The sequence below is a fragment of the Nymphalis io genome, chromosome 1 (assembly GCF_905147045.1).
Source record: "Nymphalis io chromosome 1, ilAglIoxx1.1, whole genome shotgun sequence".
NCBI classification, from domain to species: Eukaryota; Metazoa; Arthropoda; class Insecta; order Lepidoptera; family Nymphalidae; genus Nymphalis; species Nymphalis io.
The window spans coordinates 9269808-9293457 of record NC_065888.1 but is presented as its reverse complement, the minus strand read 5'-3'; the positions used below and the strand labels follow the sequence as shown (position 1 = coordinate 9293457).

General features: G+C 30.7%; 1 protein-coding gene across 3 annotated transcripts in view; it reads right to left on the bottom strand.

Moving 5' to 3' along the window:
* Window positions 1-4139: 4139 nt before the first annotated feature.
* Window positions 4140-23650, bottom strand: part of LOC126781164 (uncharacterized) — a 42688-nt gene continuing 23177 nt past the window's right edge. For all 3 annotated transcript variants that reach the window (XM_050506005.1, XM_050506021.1, XM_050506013.1), the window contains exons 2-6: window positions 9449-9572; window positions 7751-9365; window positions 6835-7604; window positions 6252-6378; window positions 4140-5550 (exon numbers count right to left, since the gene is read on the bottom strand). In XM_050506005.1, coding sequence (XP_050361962.1) covers window positions 5502-5550; window positions 6252-6378; window positions 6835-7604; window positions 7751-9365; window positions 9449-9536 — 2649 coding nt within the window. In that variant the 5' untranslated portion in view covers window positions 9537-9572 and the 3' untranslated portion in view covers window positions 4140-5501. The remainder of the gene's footprint in view (window positions 5551-6251; window positions 6379-6834; window positions 7605-7750; window positions 9366-9448; window positions 9573-23650) is intronic.

Genomic DNA, 23650 nt, shown 5'->3' with positions numbered 1-23650 from the left:
CAAACGCAGAAAAAGTATTTCATGAAAATATTGTCATGTTGATTTAATATAATTATTAATTTACCAATATAATCGCTTTTGTTTACAAGAATTAAATAAAAATACGTTTTCATTCGCGTGTACTTATAACTATTTTAGGCATGTACCTACAATTAGAAACAAAAGAGGTTTTGCGTGATATATACATATATACTGAACATATAAGCATTTGTAGTAAGATAAGCAAGATGTATGCTATAGATATAGAATACACGATAACGCTTCTACATGTACATAGCCAAAAAAAAGTAGAAGTATGATAGAGTCACTGACACACGCAACTATCAGGTAACCAAACACATAGTCCGAGAAGTAACGGTCTTTAATTGGTTGTTTTTCAATCATTCATTACTCTCATCTATAACATTATTATAAATTATATGTATTTTAACTGATGTTGAAGTCATATCGTATCCGTGCTCCGAAAGCGATAGAATTAATTTGAATCATTATCAAATAAGTCATGAGTTAAATTAGTCAGAACATAAACGAAAGTGATCAAATTGTTCTTTTTTAAATATCTTCGACTTCTTATTGCGAGAGGAATTACTTTAAATAATAATCAAGCGACTTTAAAAGATTTTGTATAAGCTGCCTCCCGGCCTTATTATGTCATTGATAAAAGAACGTTGCGACTCGAGATATTGTTAGAAATAAGAGATAACTTTTCTGACAGTGATGCTGTAAAAGTAGTGCAAGTTAAAAATGTTTACACACGACTTACAAATTGTGATGCAACACTTGTTATCGGTAATCACATTGATAATACAATCTCGAGTTTGTGGAATGGTTTAGAAAGAGTTTCGGGGATAGTATTTTTGGTTTTTCATTTTGAATATATTTTGGCCTTCGGGATATGACCGGCCCGTATACAGTGACGGCAAACGCCATCAAACTGTTTTCTCCGTTGTGTGCACCTGCCACGTATATTGTATACTTTGTTGATGTGTATCATTTGCTTGACTGCATATGTTCGTTTTCTTGAATTATAAATTCTTTCAATATCCATTAATATCGATGTTTCAGATCTGCCGGACAGATGACATTTCCATTTTATTTATAATCATGGTATTTTTAGGCTGAATAATTGTAATATTTATAACAATTATATAAAACTGTTGCCTGTTATTGCGTAAAAGTAACAAAAAAGCTAATTTTAGATTATAAAATTTCGGTTTCCATTTACACTACATAGCTACATACATCCATATATTTTCCATTGTGATTTTATTGTATAACGGTTAATTTAAAAAAAAAATTGTCTTTGTTTTTAAAATCTACAATGATAATTATTATTCCCTGAGTCATCTATATCGCGTGATACCAGTTTTTCCTAGAAGTATTTATTTTAGATAAGAGAGAAAGTTTCACACCGTAGATAGAATCGAAAAGAATCTTATTCAACCATGACGCGATCAAGATAAACCAAAGATTACCGATATGAGTGCAATACAGATAAAAATTGCAAATAAATTTTAATAGCGTTTTTTTTTTTAAATACAACAGTTATTTATTTAAAAATTAACAGCTTTACATAACCTGTAGACTATTCTAATTGAAGAAGGAGTAAATATAAACAACCTTTAGATTTACGTATTCCAAGCGATTTCCTAATAGCTCTGCTCTATATTATACACCACAAACAGTTATTGATCAATATATCTTTATTTATAATACAACATTATTCCACTAAACTACTTAATTCCAATTTTATTTATTCTTAAAGTTCCGATAACAACTTAGCCGACATTTAAAAGGCAATTTTTTCGCGAATGCATATTGGATACCATAGATTATTCAAGATCTCGACAAATTATAACTAACTAAAACTAAAAACTAAAAATTATAACTCGCGTTAATTCAATGTCAAAGTCGTTTATTTGCCTTTACTCCTTTTTTGGAATAGGCTATATACATGTTGTTAAGAGTCGATAAAAAGTAAGTAAATATATTGGTTAAATACTGCGACTTCTTATTTTGAATGACAATTCGAATGATAACATAAAGAAAGATAATTTTTTAACTTGTTAACTACTAGCTATGGCCGGGGTTCACCCGCGTATAATTTAAAGAAAACACTAAGTGCAGACTTATAATATTTCAGTATATATAATATTTTTTGTGACCTACGATTGCCCATGAAAAAAACAGCATTTCCTTAAATCTATTCCGACATACTTGAATGTCATTCCCGGTGCTTTATTTGTTTTGACTGCAAACGATTTCTTCACAGAAAATTGTGGCCTTTTTAAAGTGATAACTAAATCTTGTTATTTGAAACATAAGTTTAAATAAAGTTCGCAATTATAAAAAACAGAACGGGTGTCGGCGCGCTTTACATATACTCGTGGACACGTTTAACGGACGAATGTCCAGCATAAGCTGAACTCTATTTGATGTAATTGATCATATAGATCTAAGCTCAACTTACATTCTAATCTTACATCTAAATCTCTCAAACTGTAAATTTCGTAACTTTGTTTTGTTCCTATAAACTTTCAATCATCATCATTTTACAGACTATTATTATTGGTAGCTAAAGTTTCAGCCAATCATTCAACTGAACAGTTATTTAATAACATTTTTATATATATCGAATAAATGTTCGCCATGCTTCTTTTTCATTTATAAACCGATTGAAATTAAACAAACACTAAATTTTAAGTAAAGGTTGCCATAATACATTAGTGAAAACTGTACCCAAATCAGTTATTTTTTACGCGCACAAACGCACAGACAAACAGACAAAAATTCTAACAATCATTGCTTTGGGTTCTATTGGGCTGATAAAGGCCCCCGATAATAGTTTTATTCATATATCTTCCATGTATAGACAGCGATCAGTTACATTTTTGTTATATGTATAGATCATATTTATCTTTCCATTAATTGATGTCTAAAGCAATATTTTCTCCTTTTTTATTAAAACTCCACATACTAATTGTTCGTTTTTAACATTGATATATCAAAATTTTATGCGTTTCTAAATCTCCTTATTTTTACCTTTAATCACGTATTTACAGGTAAAAAATGAAGCTGTATCATTTTTTTCATGTAAATATGTATAAGGTGTATGTTAATATGTTTTTACATATTATGTTATTGCTGCCATCTATTGATGATACCTTAAATTATAAAGGCCGTTTATTTAACGCCATCTAACGAATAGTTGTTTTATTAGTTGCTGTTGTAAGATACCTTCCAGTACAAACCGACAAAACTAGATGTCTCTGTACAACACAAGAAATGCAATAAAAAAATTGTAATAATTAATGTTATCTTGTAATTTATTATTAGTACCAGTAAGAGCATCTTTCACAGAACTGGCAATTCACAGAAACTATATAACCGACAGACGACAGGATGTGCAGTATCGTATCTATTTTATTATCTAACTAGCAAAACCCGCGGCTTCTCAGCATGGAATTTAGCGTGTTACGAAAATCCTTCAAAATCTGCAATTTTAATGTACAAAATGACTATTTTTATTATACAAATAAAAAATGGTACATTTTGTTTTGGAAACTCTCAAATAACCATATAACTTCAAGAGACGCAGTTATTTTGGAATCGCAGACAGAAAATATATTTTTTTTTATTTGTGTAGATACAGATTATCGTAATAAGGTGTTAAACTTGAATTTGATTACTATGTTAAATGCATTTTAAAAATAGGTAGCACATTTTTGTCTAGTAACAAAAAAAACAAACGTTTCGTTTCATTTCGAGTGAACGTGTGGGGTTTCATTCATCAGTTTGGTCCTTCGTAAATTATTATTTTTAATATTTTTTATTAAATTAAGTAAAATAAAATCAGATGTTATTTCAAGGAAATTTTAAAACAATTTTATTTTCATAATTATGGTAAAATAAATGATATGTACAATAAAAATAAGCTTAAGAATTTTATTCTACTTAAATAACAGTTTCTACTAAGCTTAAGCATATTAATTATTTAAATTTTATTAAATAAAATTGGATGTTATTGATCATGCAGGTATTCATATTTACTCAGATTTTCAATATGATCTTTTAATAAAAATATTTATACAAAAACAAAAAATCTTATGAAAATTAATAAAAACGTTTTCAGTGTTTTTTTTTGTCTTTCATCAATTGGTTGGACAGATTTTATTTCTAATTAGAAACCACATTTCAAATAACTACAATCAATATCAAATAATGTTTATTTTAATTTAATTTGTACAAATCATTAACCAATTTGAATTAAGAATTTAAAATTCCTATATAATCTTCAAACTTTTGTTCTATTTAAGACATTCGTCATTTTTGCTCTGCAGGTATATCTAAAGATGTTTGACATAATCCATTGCTATTTTACTTTATTATATTCAAACCGATACAAACTATCACAGTAGGTAGTCAGATCATAATGACAATACACAATATTACTACATTTTGTTATTTGTTCAAATAAAATTTTATTAAACATTTTATTGCATTTTGTGTTCACGATATTGTAATCTAATTACAAAACATTAACAATTTATTCTAATGGACACCGTCTACCTTCTACATTTTTTTTAAATTTTAACTTTTATATAATTCAACATTGTTCTTTATCAAGTGCAACAAATAATGTTTTCAGACAACTTTTCAGCAACAAAAAGTTGTTTTCGAATTATTTCATACTTATGGACAATGTAATTTTTTTATTTATTTTATATTAATATTGGTATAACATATTAAATACACAATTTGCATTGTAAATAATTAAACAGCACAGTCTTAAGAAGCCCTAAAATTATGAGTAACTAACTGCTTTTAAATATATTATTATTTAGAGAATATATCGATTTTTGTAAAAATCGATATTTCTGTAAATTAAAAAAGTTCAACGATAGTTACCTAATTTTATCTTTGGGAATTAACCTTAATTATAATGTGCAAGAAGATTGAGCTGCTGTATTTAAAAAAAAATCAGGTACAGTCAATGACGTACAATTTTGATAATATAGGATATTAAATTATAAATAATTGTTTGTTGACAGCGTGTTTTATATTATAAATGGCACAATTGATATAAAATTTTAATTATTTTTTTCAAATTAAATTTGCATAATAGTTGTTACTAAATATTGAATTTTGCAGAATTTAATTAAATTTCAAAACTTATTGTTTTTTTACAAGCCTTTCTTTAGCTTCGTCTTTTAATATATGTGGCTTAAATCTTTTGACTAAATTAAACCATTAAACCATTTCCACACGACCGATTGAATTGAAATTTTGCACACCCATTTTGGTGCTGATTAAAATACAATCTAATCGAGTAAGCTTAGAACAAGATTTATTATTCTTTCAAAACGGTGGCCAAATAAAGCTTGTCAAAAAATATTAAGTTTTTTATTTTACACAGGATGAAATGTCAACATTTTAAGCTAAAATGCTATTTTTTTATCTAAGGCTAATTGAAGATACCATTTACATTGTTGAAATTAACTTCAATCGTCGTCATTAAGCAGATCTGTGCAGGATTTTGCTTTGGTTGACCTGAAAAGGCAGATGGAATATTAAAACATAATAATAATAATAATAATTTATGGTAAATGATTCTATTTAATGGGCTTAAACATATTTTATATTGATAAAGCAAACAATTGTCTTATTTACTCCAATTGTTTTATTTTATTGTGACTCTATCGCCTATAATTTATATCAATAATTGCGAATGATGTCATGACGTACGATTACAGAATGTTGTTCAACGTTCAAGACACATTATATAGTTATAGGTAAACAATAAATATACTGGAGTGTAAAATACAATTTATTTTTATTTTGTTGTCATAAAAAATGCCTATAATTGAGTAAACAAACAATCATTTTGTTATTTATTTCATCTTAAAAGAATTGGGTTTTAAATGGCAAAATAACTATCTTTTTTACCTATTATTTTTAGTACATTTAGGTAGGTCTTCAATTCATCTATCTATCTATAGCATAAAAATGGCGTTTTTAATGTCCACGAAGTTGTAATTAGAACTTCGAAAGTTAAGTTAATGTGGTTATAATTAGTTAAATGGAATAGTGTTGTATTATAAACAAGGGTAAATTAATCAAGAACTGTTTGTAGTGTATAATACAGCAGAACAATTAGCAAATTGCATGCAATTTGTAAATCTTCGGTTTGTTTACCTTTACTCCTACTCTGATTGGAATAGCTTAAGCCTTAAGACAATATTTATACGTACTGGCTCTTTACTCTGCGACACACTCTCAGCTCTATGGGTCCTGTTCGCACAGCCTTGAATAGAGCAAGTGCTTCCACGTGAGCTAACTCATGACACGCTTGTCCGTTGACTGCTAAGACCTCATCACCTGAAAATGAAAATCATTTCAAAGGATCAATACGTAATAAACACTCCTGTAAAATATATTTACCTAAATGTAATTAATTTATTTTATATTTTAACTTTTGTATTGTATTTTAATACGAGTTTATCACTATTACAATATTGTGTAATCGCATGTTCAGTGTGAAGTTGCGTTGGATACATTTTTGCTCTATAATAAATAATGTTCAAATGTTTAAATCATTAGAAACTAAATTTTTATTACTAACGCGAATCGTAATCAAAATAGAACACATCGTTCATAATAACTGTATATAATGATTTTGATAACTAAATGCAATTCAAAACTAGGTAAGCACCTTATAAGAATATTCATTATTCAGTTACAATACTTTCTGTCTATATAATGACATTACTCGAAGGAATGTTAAGCAAACATTATATTCTAATGTACTCAATGAATAGATGTTTGGCAACTTACCCGCTTTGAGTCTGCCATCGTCGATCGCCTGACCTTGGGGAAGGATGCTTTTTATAAAGATTCCCAAGGGGCCTCGAGGTGAGTCGCGTCCTCCTACTATTGTGAAGCCGAGTGGCTTCTTACCATGACCTTTTTCAAAAGTAATGGTGTGATAAGTATGTGTCGGAGCACGCGGTCTTCTTGGAAGTGTGCAAAAATTATTGGCATTTTGAGTTTGGATATCACTTTCACCGTCATTTTTTTCCGTAGTCCGTTCAACACCGTCCGGTACATCAACGTCAACAATATCGCCTGTACAACTGAGCGTTAGTCCGTCTTTATTTGTACCACCGTAACTCACGACCTGCCGACGCAATAACTTGTTGTTCATACTGCTATAGCTCGCGTTCTGACCTTTCAGGAAGCGAGAATGCGTGTCCGCAGGACCATCCGCTTCGTCTGTCGCTGATAACGATGCGCGATTACACGAGGATTCGTCCAGAGTGTGACGTGGATCTATCCTGATGTCATACTTATCATTACGTTTTTCTTTACCTAATATTATGGCATTTTCATAATCTACGGAACTTTCTCGCATTAACATGACACTCTTCTGCGATTGTTCTCTTTGTCGTGTTTCAAGCGTAATTTTTTCACGTTGCCTACAAATTACAATGTCTATTTCGGATGATCCAGATCGTAAAGCTTCTTTAGCTTCTGACATCGTAAGATCACGAAGTCTTCTACCATTTACGTTAAGAAGTTCATCCCCAATACGTAATGTTCCTTCTCTGTAAAAATTAAAAACGATATTATAACGGTCTTAAAGCTTTTATTTTTATAATATTAAATAATCAAAATTATACAATCAAATTATATAATATATTGAAGAGAGAATAAAAATAAATCTAACTGTCGAGTAACAATTTTTACTTACCTATCTGCTAATCCACCGGGGACCACGTGTGCCACTAAATATCCAACATGGCCTTCATCTACAAGTTTTGTTTTAGCAATAAATATACCAAGCTCGTCACAAGGATTTTTTCTCATAATTCTGACAACTTTAAATTCTGATTGTACTTTATTAGAACTATTTTTCGCGGGTTTGCGACAAGGCGGTATAGGAGGTATTCCACAGTCTCCATGACTAGCATCTCTTTGTCGCATCTTCTGTTTTTCAGTTAACTGTAAAAATTGGGGCTCGGCATGATCAGGATTTTTAGGCATTCGTCTAAGTATTTCTTTTCGATCTAGAGACAGAGCTCTTTGATTATGACGTAGCTTAGGCTTAGGGTGTTCATTTTTTTCTCTGCTTCTTCTGTTAGAAACACGCGCTTTTGTATATGTTTGATCTCCCGAAACACTTCTGTTGTGACAAGATGCTTGTGGAATTGAATGAGAAGCAGAACTTTCACAGCGAGAAGATATTCTATCACTATCAAATATAGATGATGCTGCCGATTCATTGACTAGAATACCCGAATCTGTGTCTTCGCAGTCTTGTATTAAAACGTTTTCATCATCACATGAAACCTGATAAACCTCGTCATGAAATACAGAGTTATGCCCTTTTTGGAATTCATCAAGTCCAGGCAAAGCTCCATAAGAGAAGCTACGCAATTTTGCACGCACTCCACCTCTCTTTTTCCGACTTTTACTTATTGCACTGGTTGACTTAACTATAGTATCATTTTCAACATGCGTTGCATGGTCGTCATCGCCAGCTTGTTTATATAACTTTGAAAAAAATTTATTGGTCGAAGATTTCAGATATCTATCCGACATAGCACGCAATTTAGCTGAAAGACAAGAACTTGGTCCAATCGTATCTTTCTCGTCCTTATGTTTAAGTTTATCAGTCTTATTGTGGGTACTTAGGGTAATTGGTTTATCGTATTCTTCGTAGTCGTCGTTAAATATTTGATCACTCGATTTCGATAGTTTTGTACCGGCCTTAGGTATGACGTGATATCTATCGCATTCGGAACCTGAACTGTAACATCTAGCACCTCTGTTAGTAAATGATTTGCCTTCTCGCCAACTACATTCCACTGGACTTTTCGCGAAGAAAACATCGTCATCATAATTCGGCATTTTGACCCAAGGATTATGATTTTCAAATTCCGTGTGTTCTGGGTAATTTTCTGCGTAACGGCAATTTGTTATTTCTTCAACGTGTCCAAATCCACTACAATCGCTTCCTGACGTCGAAGCAGCGTCGTCTCCGTGGCGCATTGGGGCGTTGGACTTGAAGCAAGATAGTTTTGTATTTTTAACTTTATCGAGTAACGGATTTCGTTTTTCTCTATACACCACGTATTCTTTCTCTAAAGAACCTCCGCGGTTTTTGCGACTACTATTGCAACTTTCTTGCGGTGAAGTGGGTCCATTTTGCAATGATATTCTACGAGTTACTGGTGTTTCACAACTTCGATGACATGGATGGGGAGATTTTTCGACGATTATTATTTGATCACTTAAATTGTAAAAGTTTGTTTCCACGGAACTACTGCTACTTTTTCTGTTGGGATAGCGCACTGGAGACATATCTAGAACAAAATTGGTATTTTCTTTATATAGTTTTACAAAAGCTTACAATAATCAGGCTAGAAATAATGACTACGATTTTTACCTATTCTAGATCTTCGCGTAGATCTAGATTCAGCCTCCGGCGAGACAGCAAGCAGCCGCGGCGGCTCACCTTTTCTGAACCACCGCATCTTGCTTCGAATTATACCATCTTCAATGTGTTTTCGCTGAAACAAATTAAACTGATTAACTTAATTTTTTCGTTATACACTACCATAATTAGCAATTATATAAACAAATACATTAAAAATACTTCGAATATACACAAATAAATTTAACCTAAAGTTGTTGTCATTCAGTATGAGTATCAAGGCGACAAAATACATAATTAATAAGTTGCTGACACATTGCAGTCCCTGTGAGTTCGTTAACTATCAATGCTAAAAATATAACTTGTGCCCAAGAGTCACCTGCAGTCTCATAACGGGTCGGTCTAAGTGCAAAAAATTAAGAAATCTCAAAACCAGTTCATCTAGTTGCGATTAGATACATAGTGTTGCAAGATGTTAATGCGATAGTTTTTTTTTCTGTTTGATTTGTATTAAAATTTAATTTATTCCTTTATCATGGATTAATTTCATTAAATAATACGATATTTGTGAATAATGTATTAATAATATAAAAATCCATTGGACAAAATATCAAACAAATATTTAAAATAACTTTTGCACATTAAAGAGATAGTTGTTGATGTTATTGACAATATTTTAAAACAAAATATTTACTAATAGCTTATCTTTATGTTCACATTTATGTGAACATTCAAAATTATTTTGTGGTATTTAAACTTCCGAAATTCAACCAAATAACCTATCAATAGAACATTCATATGATAAGCTTATGTTTGATAATAAGATATTAAAATAAGAGAAGAATTTGAAGAGATCTTGATAAATTTAAACAAAAATACTGTAACTTTAAATAAAGTTCGTTAATAATTTGACTCGATAGAGTTTAAGTCATTGCAAAATTGCACGTTAAAAAAACTAGATCGCAAAACAGGTCAAAATACAAGTTTATTTATAAATAATTATAAATTCTAATCATCGTTGTAATTAATTAAGATACAAGACAACTTTCCATCGTCGCAAGTATTGTACACTGAATCACGTAACGATTCTCAGACTTGCTCGTGACAAAAGTGCATTGTGTAATCGACTTTATATGCAAAGCAATTGAAATTTCGATAACGATATTTCTTATCATATGGAAGGAGAACATCTAAATTAATCGGTCGTATATAAGTGGAATTCCTAAATGCGAGTGTTGTAATGCTTAAAAATAATCGTAAAATGCTCCAACGGATATTTTAAGCTGACATAAAATTAAAAGTAACATTAATATTATCTACGGTTCGGTGTATTTTGACGGTAATGGACCAATATTTTTTGCACGTTAATCACACAGTGCCCTCGGAATGTTATAAAAATGTACGATAATTCGAATTGATTTTTACTTATTAATATATTAGTATAGTAGTATTCTTGAACAGCATTGAGAAAAATATACAGTCACTGATAAAAATCGATAACATAAAGCCGAGTAAATCAAATTGGCGCCAGAAGTTCGTCGACCTTTGATCCCATGAAATGAGCGCTCCTCAGCATCATATGTGATAATTTATGCATCTTGCACAAACGCATATGCAACCACATCGTTAGGATCGGGACCGGGTTATCGAATGTCACGTGAATATCGACAGCCGTGCAGTTTTAGCTTTTAGATTTCCTTATAAACAGTAATATCATATACGAAAATATTTTCAACGTTCATTTGATACTTTATTGCTATTTACGTCCAAATAATATATATTTATATACCTATACTTTATTTTTTTGCTTAAAATTATAGCAAAATATTATATATCTTAGATATCTAGACAATATATAAACAAATATTTAAATACTAATATATTTCTGATACTAATATTAACCTTTAAAATTTAATAAATGAAATACCTAAGTTTCGAATAGCATGAGTCAAGAACTAGCACACATTACCACATCCGTTTTATTTCAACGAAACTCGAAAGGCGAGTACGTTTAAAGAGACAAGCTAAGGGACACCCAGTACAGCGTAAACACTCTCACTAATGACATTCAGTATGCAGGTAATGATGTCCTTACGTATTTTCCGTGTAAATTCCGGCCATTCAAGTGAGGACGCAAAAGAAAGAAAACATACGAGTATTTCCAATTCGTTTGCGCAATACAAATTAGGTTTAGTTCGTTTGTCTATTAATAGGTGTATATCTTTATCATAAATGCGAAAGTGACTATTGTTATATATGTATATAAAGTCAGGATAAAAATATTTATACATTTTCTTGGTCTCTAAATTATATTTTAAATCTTGCTTATTTATTCTTCGCCATTTTGAATATCTCAGCTTGAAGGTTGACTGGTAAAATTATACTAAAATTAGTTAGATTAGTAAGGTATAGGCAAATGTTATTTTATAAATCATGATACAAAAAAACCACATTTAATGTTTATAAAAATATTTTAAGGACATTTATATTTCAAATTTCGAATAAAAGCATGGATTATGTCCACATATATTGTGACGATTTATTTCAACGACTATACATAAATATCATATACTTCGTATATAACTCATTATATGTTATTTTAAATATAAATAATAATATCATAATATTAAATCTTAATTTTATCCGTGCGAATTCTTGACAGGGTGCTGATAATATAAACTTAACTATAATTTGCATACCATAAAATAAACATTTTATCTACAACAAATCATTTTTATTATGCTATTAATATTTAGTTTTATGTAAATACCTAATGTAACTTATAGAGCTATCAGTGTTCGTTTATGAACGAACAGAGAATTTATCTCATTGCCTTTAAGAGGTAAGTTAGATGTATTTAGTATTTTAATTATGTGCTTATGTAACAAAATGTCTTGAAGGGAATCCATGTTGAATTCTCAGTTCAACTCACGGACGGACATTGAGGACCGCGGAAGAACTTAGCTTCCGCGTCTGTTAGTACATTATGAGTCATCGCTCATTGTACTACGTCTTTGTGACAGGTGGCGTAATCTCTACTAGCAATAAAATTAGCTTTAGTCGTATATATTGAATAGTATTATACTTACATAGAAATTACATAACGCTAAAGCTAGTCCTAAACTTGTAATTGAATCAGGGTACTTTCAAATTGATACATTTGGACGCGAATCTTAACTGAAGATTGAGGGTTCAAATCCAGGCAAGTCCCAATAAATTTTCACGTATTAAGCTTAACATCGTTAGGAACCTGCAACCACCCACATTGCAGCGTGGTTGTATAAGTTCCAAACATCCTCAAAAAGGGGAGGAGGCCTTTACACAACATGGACTGTTTACAGCTTTCAATTTCGGTGATATCGAGCTCTCATGCCTAAAACCAAATGATTATAGGAACAAATACGTTGGCTTAAGACTGTATAAATATTTAGTATAATCGTTAAACCATCATTAGTAATACTAACACACAATGTACCTCGCATCACATAACCCATTATCAACTGCAACCGGAGATGATAAGGGCGTTTGAGTAAGCTTAACGATATAAGATAGTGCGTGGGCAGATATTTTACACACAAGTTAGTACAGTACTGGTACCTGCAACACCATTGATCAAGACATATTTCGTGAATATTATTCGTTTCTTAAGATAAATATAAGCACGTGTGTTAAAAATAATTATAATTTCGGCATTGAAAATTGTTATACGATCGCCATATAACTAAAAAAAATTGGCGTTTAACCAAAATTCTTATTTGATCGCATGCGCAAATATCAAATACCTATAACATGTTTTTGACATTTGCATATTTTAGCGTAGCATTAATTATATGTACATAATTATGTGAAAATCGTCTGAATTAATCCAATCAAATCACGTCACTTACAATTTTCAATATTATCGTTGTTCATCAATCAAGCATCATTTTATAATATTTCTGTTTGTAAATTTGATTCGTCACCTCTGCCCATAGACATTAGCGTTGTAAGAAATATTAACCGTTTCTTACATCGCCAATCCGCCACCAACTTTGGGAACTAAGATGTTATGTCACTTGTGTCTGTAGTTAAACTGGCTCACTCAGCTCAATATTTAGTATTATAGTATAATATTTGAAAAGTGGGTGGTAGCCAGATGGTCTTGCACATAACCCTACCACTAAGTGAAGGAGTCGAATTAAATCATATATATTAATCTTAAGCAGATATATCATATATTTATTTAAGATTATTAGAATTCGACACATTTTAACCAATCACCATGAAATTTGGACTTTAGCTATAATAAAAATTTGTTTAAAGATTAAAATCAGACTGTATGTGTTTTTTTATTTAATTAATACTTTTTATATAAATGTGACTCAGACAGTCAGATATAAAGCGCAAAAATTAATAATTTACAAATTATACATATTTAATACGGTCATTAACCGTTTTATGTTTGAAGACATAATTTTCATGTTTCTTTATAAAATTTACAATTTATATCTGTCATAACAAAAACGTGTGGGCAACATCTACGTCGGTGGTCGTAAATGGATTAATTATCATTCGTATAAATGACTGATTACGAAGATCTGTTTTACGAAATGTAGTAACTGTAATCAAATAGCATATATGACACATGCATTACTCACGCTTGTTTTTTATATGACTAATCAAAGATCGAAATCAAATCGATCGAAATGATCTATATAATCGTTTTTTAAAAGTTTACCTATAAATGTGGTTCAGGATAAGAACTTTTAAGCAATTAAACAATGCTTTGTCTTCTTCTTTCGAATGTCAAACTAATGATGACAGAAAGTGAGAAAAGTTTTGACTAAACAACCTCTATATGTTAAACAGAATCTCAAGAAAGATTAGGCAACTGCACAGCACATATTATAGTGCACAAGTGTGTGCGCAAACACAGGTAAATTTTTAATCACTCACTCTCAAAATCCTACTAAGGTCGGCAATCTGACACTACCGGAGAAAGTACAGACGCAGGTGCAATGGCTTTACGTGCTTTCCGAGGCACGAAACACTAACAACTTCCAGAACCTGGGGTTTGGATCTGCAGCCTAATATCTGGCCAACGAGGCAGCAACACTAATAAGTGTCTATCTAGTAATATTTAATATTATCCATTGAAATTGCATGAAATTAAAATGGATTCATATAACGTTAATAACAATAATTGTTAGTAATTATGCAACTTTCAGTTACATTTTACTTTGAATTCAAATTCAAGTTTTCAAGTACAAAGCGAAAAACAAATATAATAAACTACAGACTATTAGTGGCATAACTCTTCAAGCTGCAAATTATTTAATAGCCGTAATATGAATTCCTTGCAATTGCAAAATTAAATTACTAAATGATTATTTCAATAATATATTATAGCACATATACTGAGAACTGCACGTTCGTGTAATGCGGAAAACGTTAAGATATAATGCGAAAAGTACTTCACGTAGACAGTTTTTCAAATTAGTAGGTGGTAATAACTGTGCAAGCAACGTAAGGGAAACCCGTAGAATAGATTACTGCTTATGGTTACTAAAGTAACAGCCTGTATATGTCCCACAGGTGGACAAACGCCTCTTTTAGGGGAAGATATGGGGCTTATTCAAACCAATGACTAATGCAAGTTGGTCGACACACATGTGGTAGAATTTTATCTGACACGCATGTTTTCCTTCATAATAAATTATAAACACAAGCTAAGCACTTGAAAACTCAGTATAGTTTGCCCGGGTTTGAACTCGCAATCTTTTGTAAAGAGGCCCGTGTTCTAACCGCTGGGCTATCTCGGTTCTTGTCTGTCTCGGTTCTTTGGTCATTAATGAAGTAAATAACCTGAGGAGTGATGGAAAGTAAACGACTCCGTACTATTTAACTTAATTTCAGTTAAGGCAATGAGATTATTGAAGACTTGAAATCGTATTAAGACTTTTTTGAAAGTAAAATATATTAAACGCGTTGATATATATCTCAACTCTATATTATGAATTATAAATAAAGTAAATATCTAAGGTATGTATTGGGTAAATACAGCAGTGCTTTTCTGTAAGAATTAACTTCGTATCCACTTGAGAAGCTTTGTAAACTGACTTACGGTGATACACTATTGATGGAATATCGCATATCACTTTCCGATATTTCACAATCGAGTTTCTAGTTTTTCTTACAGAATTACTCTATATATAATTTATTACTATATTCGAAATAATTGTGTAAAAAAAATTCGGTTTGACTAGGTTTATTGATTTACAAACGCTATTATACAAATTAAGATTTGTTAAATTATTTTAAGTCCTTTTACGTTTCTTTAAACTCAATCTCTCTTACTTATAAATGTTGTTTAGCGGGTGATTAGTTAAACGATTATTGTTTTCGAATGTTAAATTAATAAAATTAAGAAAGAACGAAATCAGTTTTTAACTAAACAGCCGCTAAGCAACGTTTATAAGAACGGCTACATATTAGTAGCAGTTATTGATTAAAGTGAGCTCAAAATTGTATGCGAATTGTAGAACAGTTCAAAATGGGGTTCAAACACGGTACAATTCTACTAACAAATTGTCACTTTATTGCAATCGAATCGAAGCGTGATCGTTGCCGTTTTTTTCGTTTTCTCATTATTTAATTTAAGTATCGACTATTGTTATAAGAGTTAAGATAGGAATTCAGTTTAGTTTTGACACAACGGTATATGTTAACATCACATCGGTTCGGTTCCGCTTCGAATAAATACAGATGATTCAAAGTTGGATCGGAATTGAATCTTGAATGTATCGTAATCGTTATAAATTAGTAGAATTCGGCCACAGTTGCTTGTGATCTAAAACAGGCTTAGGAATAATTTTAAATCATCCCGATTTCATGTAACCTATATATAAAAAATACTTATATCTTTATTTATTTATTTTTAATATAACCACCAATAAAATTACTCAAATTTAATTACTTATTTTTAAAGAACACATTACAAAGCCTTAGGTAACTAAGTTACACATAGTTCCAATAGAATAAATTCATACAGGTAGTGACAGCATGCATGCGTTTAGACTATTTAACGTTCAATAACTTTGTATTAAAATAACATTGAATACGAATCTATTATTTACAAAATAATAAAAAAACAAGCAAGATAACATACAAAATATTCTGGAAATAAAATAACATTAATAACAATTACTACTTATTTCTATTTAACTGTTAAGTGTTTGATTAATTTTGTTTTTGATCTTGTATTTTTTTAATTATAAAGTTATATTTATTGATAAATTCGATGCTTGAACTAGTTGTAAATAAAATGGCAATTCGCAATATTATATAGATGCTGTCTTATGCCATTAATCATTGTTAAATTTTTGCTCCAAGCGGATAGTATTAGCATTTGTATCCTTTATTTGGCTTTATTCCAGGGGTAGGCTGAGTCCACATACAGTTTCCTGTTTCAAAAACGCTGAGCAATACGGGCACTGAATATGGAAATTTTATTTGGCTTTTCCTTAGCATAAATTTCTAGATATGTATCATATATGTTATGTATTTTTTTATATTCGTATTACACTAGTTTGTCAAATTCTTAATCATAGTTTAATATATAAAAACATTTATCAAATACTATATTAAAATAAAGATGGCATATATGTGTTATGTTTAATCACTTCACAGTGCAATCAAGACGCAAATAAACATGCGAAGTTGAAGAAACGAATAACTATCGTAATTGTAGCGATAAAGAAAACGGTTAGTGTACAAAGTAATTCGCAGTTGAGCAAAGACCGTCTCTCAGTCGTCTTGTCTTCAGGAAGAAGGAAGATAAACAGATTAGACTGCCGCTTATTAACTGTACGTGTTGCAGAATTTCATGCGGCATACTTAAGATTTCTCGCGAAGTTTTTCTATACCGTTGAGCATAATCAGCATAATTTGTAAAATATACGTTGAACATGAAAACTTAAAAAAGTGCCTTTTCGAATTTGAACCCGCGATATTCAGTTAAGAATTCGATTTCGATTCTACATGTATATCGAGCCTAATAAGAGTAAATGTTTGTTACTTTCCAAGCCAATTGTCTGTGTTTAACACGAGTTACGATCTTACATTTATAGTGAATTTATTATCATTCAACGAGATGATGTATTTCAATCATAAATTCTGATTAACTTTTCTCCCTCATGGAAACTTTAATGGTTGTGTTCGCGAGTTCGTGTTCTGTATATATATTTAGTATGGAACACTTCATATTTTATCTTCCATAGTTAATTTGTATGCGAAATTATTAATTGGCAAGGCTCTTGTCATTGCGAAGTCATTAATTAAAAATGTATGCTGGATCGAGTTTCATATATTTTTTTTTAATATTGATTAGATATAACCGAGAGGTACGAGTAAATAAAATGATTTATTAATGCAATACATGTAATAAAAAATAACTTGTTTGTAACTTATTACGAGGTCGCTTAAAGCAATAAGGCAGCCTTTGTACAGACTAACTTTGATAAGCTTATTTGTATAGAAGCTTTTTTTCTTTTAACTTTGTGTGCTAAAAGTAAACTTTAATTTTCCTTCTTTTTATAAGATAAGTTAATGTTTAGTAGATAAATAAGAATAACAATAATGCATTATTTGATACGAAGAGATTATTGAAAAAATATATTTGAGTATTTGTTCTGTTAGTCAGTGCAGTTTCAGGTTACATAGTCTGAATTTTAATGTAAGTGGTTGATTTTTGTTGTTCATATAAGGCCCCTTCTTACTTGGAAAATAAAAGATATCCCAGAGGACAGTAAAGGTTTATACGTCTGACCTTTGTATGTATGTGTTGTTCCGTTTCTTTCGCCGAAACGACGGATTTAAATAAAAGGCATATATATGGCTGAGATGAATTGAAAATTAATTGTAATATTTTACAATGTATTTATTTATTTTCGTTTTGATTGTTGGTAAATATATTAATTTATATATATATATATATATATATATATATATATATATAAATTAATATAATTTTGAATTAGTTTTGTCTAAAGACAAAAAGATATGATTTTCTTTTTTTTTTTAAATTAAATTCAAAAGAGACGGTTGGGTTTATGATTTTAGGATGCGGTTTTTGTGTTTCTCTGTTCTGTTCTGCCTGTTTTGTCTTTCAATTATAAATGACAGCGATTCTTAAATATTGTGTATAAGACTAATTCAGTCATAAATACTAGAAACTTACAATTGAAAGAACAAACGGTCTTGTAAAATGTTGTGTGTGTATAAAATTAAAAAATTATGTAAATATATAATAAGTTCACATACTGTTCTGAAAGCAGTTCATGAATCTTCTGAATATGAATATATATTTTTTGATTTTTATTCTGAGCGAGAAAGGGAAGAGAAACCACCTTGTACGGTATAGATCACGTATGCATGCGATCAGTATTTACGTCGCGATGAGGTACGATTTCGAATACAAACGTGTAAAAAATACGGATGTTTGAACACAGACGCACAGCCGTATATAGCTTTATCCGCGGTATACATTTATACTTACAACGAACTAGGAAATATATTTATGGTACGGTATGGTAACTTGTAGGTGCTTGACAATTCAAAAATTTGCCTTATACGATCTTTTTTTAATTGGATATTTTTTTAAGGCAGGCCGACAAATTGATTGTACAGCGTATGACTCGATACAAGGCTGTACTACAAAGATGCAATGTAACGTAATGTTAACGCAAATGTAACGTATATATATATATATACGTTACATTTTTTTAACTTTTAATTTCGCAATGAGCATAACGCTAAATACACCACAATGGTTATTCAAAATTAAAAAAAAAGTTAACATCAACTCTCGTAAATAAAAACTAATCCTTAGACTAAATGTACATAACATTAGTGTCAATATATACTGAATAATACAATGTGTTGATTTTATAGCCAAGATAGCCTAGTGGTTAGAACGGTTAAATCTTAACCGATGATCTCGTGCTTCAAACTTAAAACATCGTGAGGAAACCTGCATGTGTCTAATTTCATTGAAATTATGTCAAATGTGTATTCTACCAACCCGCATTGGAGCAGCGTGGTGGAATAAGCTCTAAAAACCTTCTCCTCAAAACGGAAGAAGAGGCCTTAGCCCAGCAAGTGGGACATTAACAGGCTATTACTGTGCTGTACTGTTGATGTTGATGATGGCTGTAGAGTCGCTGTTGTAGTTGTTGTGTAGTATGACTCTAACTAATTATATAAAGCCCTACCAACGAAAATATCATTGAAAAATAAAACTAAAATGTACATGGGGACCTACCATTGGGAATGTACTCCAATTATTTATATTATTTTTTTAATATATAACTATTTTTATAGCTGCTCATAATATTTTTTCATTTTAATGAATTTTGTAGTATAAATAGATATATAAAGATGCAAATTGTCAAACAATACTATACGACTTAGGTTACATAATACGTAAAAATTTAAGTTTTCTAACAGTGTGTTGGCTTCACCTTTTACAGAGGAAGCCAATTTATTGTATAATGTTGTAAAAATAGGCCTTAGGCAACGATCGAAAATCACGGCTCCTCTAAATATAGATTGTATGTCATTATATATATATCGGTATCATGAACAGTCGGCAATTGGTTTTATCTTTAAGACTAAGCCGCTATTGTTTTTAATATTTATAAATTCAATGACTCAATTCTTTAATATAAATAAAGCAATTGCGGTTTTGTGAGTATTTGATTTACTTCTTGTGATAACACTGTTGTAATACAATTCGCAATACTAAACTTTTTAAATTGGCCTTCTTAATAAAATATCATAGAATTTGTTTTTTTTTTTTAATGTGAAAGTATGATATCTGTTATCTAAGAGTTAAGATCGTCATGATGTGTCATGATGTATATAGCATAACTTATTAAAGTTTTTAAAATAGATTTTATTTATTTTTGCTTAAGAATAATCCTTACCTTCATAAAAGCGTTTTAATGTAAATTCACAATAGTTCAAGACATGTATTCGGGTCGCTTAATCCGTTACAGTCTTTTAGCATTAAATCTGTTGAGTTGTATGGAATCAATGTACGATCAACGTGGGTTGAATTCCTAAGACCTATAGTGCGGTGATCAACCGCAGCATAACTAACCAATGTCCGGTATCATTTATCTTTTAGTATAAGTTTGAACAGATTATGTCCTTGTAAGTTTTGATAATAGAACTTCCTGCTATTGAATATTACAATTTACAAAAAAAAAAACTGTTTTATTTATATTTAAACTAAAGAGACAGATTGGCATATGGGCCACCTGATGGTAAGTAGAGACCAACCATCCTACCTCGTCAATGCGCCTTTGTTTGTTTAGTTTTTTATTTTATTAAGATGTTATGTGGTTGTAATTATACTGGCACCCTCCAAACCGGAACACAACAATATTAAATATTGCTGTTTAGCGATACCCAGACAGACTTGATGAAAGCCCTACCACAAAGTAAAATAAATCAAAATGCTCAGATTAACTTTAGCGGAACGGTAAACATTGCCTTGTGTAATACTATAAATTTGGGTTTTACGTTATTTACCCGTGTTGCCTTTTCATAAGAAATTTGTTAAGCAAAAACAGAAAACGAAATGAAATTCTTTTCGTTCTTCTTTTATTAGTGCTTGGTGCGATTACAATATAACGAGTTAGTTAAATCGTGACCGTGTAGAGGTCAACTCGCGTGACGTTAGCATCGAGGATGGCTGAGATTAGCGATGACGCATCGAATTCAGGCTTCGTGTCGATTTATTTATCAAATACCCAATGATATATGATGCTTACACTTTCGATATTGGATATTCCAAGCCTTAATCCGAACAAAATAAAAAGACACATTTATAAAATATAGATGGAACATAGTATTGGATTTGGCCGTCTTATGCTCCGGAACACGCAGTCGAATTTTCACAAAAGCTGTCTGTCTGGGTAAAGTTTAAAAAGTTTTATCATAAGCAAGTTACAGCTGTAATGGCGATGATATGAATTCTCCACTTACTTCCAAACTTTGTTCAATTTTGTATAAATCTGACGCGGAACAAATGTATTTTATCATGATGCGCATTTCATAAAATCACAGATTTAAATTATGACATCCCCTGTAAGCATATAAGAGAAAATGATGGATTTGCATGAAAACGCACAGTCACGTGATAATGACGTAATGATAATGCATGCTGTGTTATATACAATCTTTAATATTTGTCACTTTTGTAACATGATGTACACGCATGATCAGCAATCGGTGATTATGTATGATTATGGTGCGTTTCCACTGAAATAGTTGACAACTTCACAGTTTGCAACTGTATATAATTCTTTAGAAAGTCCATAACAATTACATAACAAAGGATTTTTTTGCCATCTTAACATAAAAGAAACTTAACCAAAGTTTCTGCGAACACAAAAAATGCCATTTTAGTCTCATGTGAATACTGTGTAATCTATATATGTGTTTCGTTTTAAAATCTACGCGAATGATTCAGTATAATATAACATTTAAAACGTCACAGCAATACTTTAAGTTTAATTTCATGTTAGTAATATATTTGCAGTTATTTTTTATGCAACGATAAAATAAAAATGACAGATGAATGAAAGCATACAGCAATTAAATATAAATCAATGAGGGGGTATACTTTTCAATGAGCAGATTGAAGTTCTATTGTTCGCCAATGCGGTTGCTGTCTTTATTACTGAATCGGGTTAGGCTTTCACGCGGTGGAACTGTGCCTTTTCCTTACCTTCGACTCAAAGAGGGAGTATTTCTATTGAGTGTCGGACTCACATAATACCTCAGATTCAATGAACTGCAAGCTGACGGTTAATAAAACGAGCCAGTATTTTCTTTGAGACGTAAAGGAATTCCAACTGGATTTCAATGAGGTTTTTTGAAAAAACTACTTTTTGAATTATTTCATACTGTTTTTAGAAATGGTTTATAGGAATCGTTCATGCCCCTGGTAATATAGGAGACTAGCTGCCCGTTTCTACTTCGTACAGATACTCCCATTATGAGGTGGCCCATAAAGTTGAAATTTCAAAAAATATTTTATGCGGATGATATAATTTTTTTTTCTTAGTAAAGGTTCCGTCTAAACGCGTGTAGTAAGAACGTTCTAAAAATAATGATCTATAAACAATAAAAGTATATAAGATAAGATATGACTTTTATTATTATCGAAAATACAATTTTACGGTTGGTTAATAGTTTCTATAAATAATCTTAATAAAAACATATGGGTAATAAACATTAACATGACGGTAAAAATAATTTTATGTAAAATAAGGTAGTAAAGTCCCAAAACGATTTTTGTTTACGATACCGTCAATGTTATAACGTTGAATACTATAAAAATGACGATAAAATCTCTAAAGGCTCTAATAATTACTTATAATGAATATAAATTTTTTTGTAAGATATTACATTTTTTTCATAAAATACACTTAAAAGCAAAACCTTGTATGGATACAAAATTTGAGTCTATTGTCGAGCTTTAGTATAATCAATAAAAAGAAAATTAGAAATAAGGTCAGTAAAAAAAAGAAAAATCAAAACACGCAAGTTATTGTTGGTAGGGCTTTGTGCAATGGTTAATATTTCTTATAATGCCAATGTCTATGAGCGTTGGTGACCACTTACCATCAGGTGGCCCTTATGCTCGTCCGCCTACCTATACAATAAAAAAAACATGTAATGGTCGTATCGACCACTGGACGAAAGTTAGTATTACTAATTGCTTTAAGCTCTGGCTCATCTCTCCGAAGTAAACGCTATCCATTTTAAACTTTAAAAACAGATTATGCGTTAGTAGGCTTACAACACAGTTGTGTTATTTCAGGTTAAATGACATGTAGTATACATAATGAATATTCATTGTTTCGTAACGTTTCTGTTTAGTAAATAACTTTTGAGTTCCAGAGAAATTGTCAAAGGCGACTAAAACATGAAATATTCACAAGGCGCTTTGTCTTACAAGATTGTAAGCCTCAACCGTAAATATGGACATTTAAAACATAAAGGATGTAATATATTAACAACAATATACAAAGTTGAAGTAATTTATTTAGTTAACGTAATATAGAGTGCTATGTTTAACTAAAACAATGACTTTTGAAGAGGTCAAAGCGATTAACTGCTTAGATGTTTATTTACTTCAAAATGTACATTAATACAAAAACA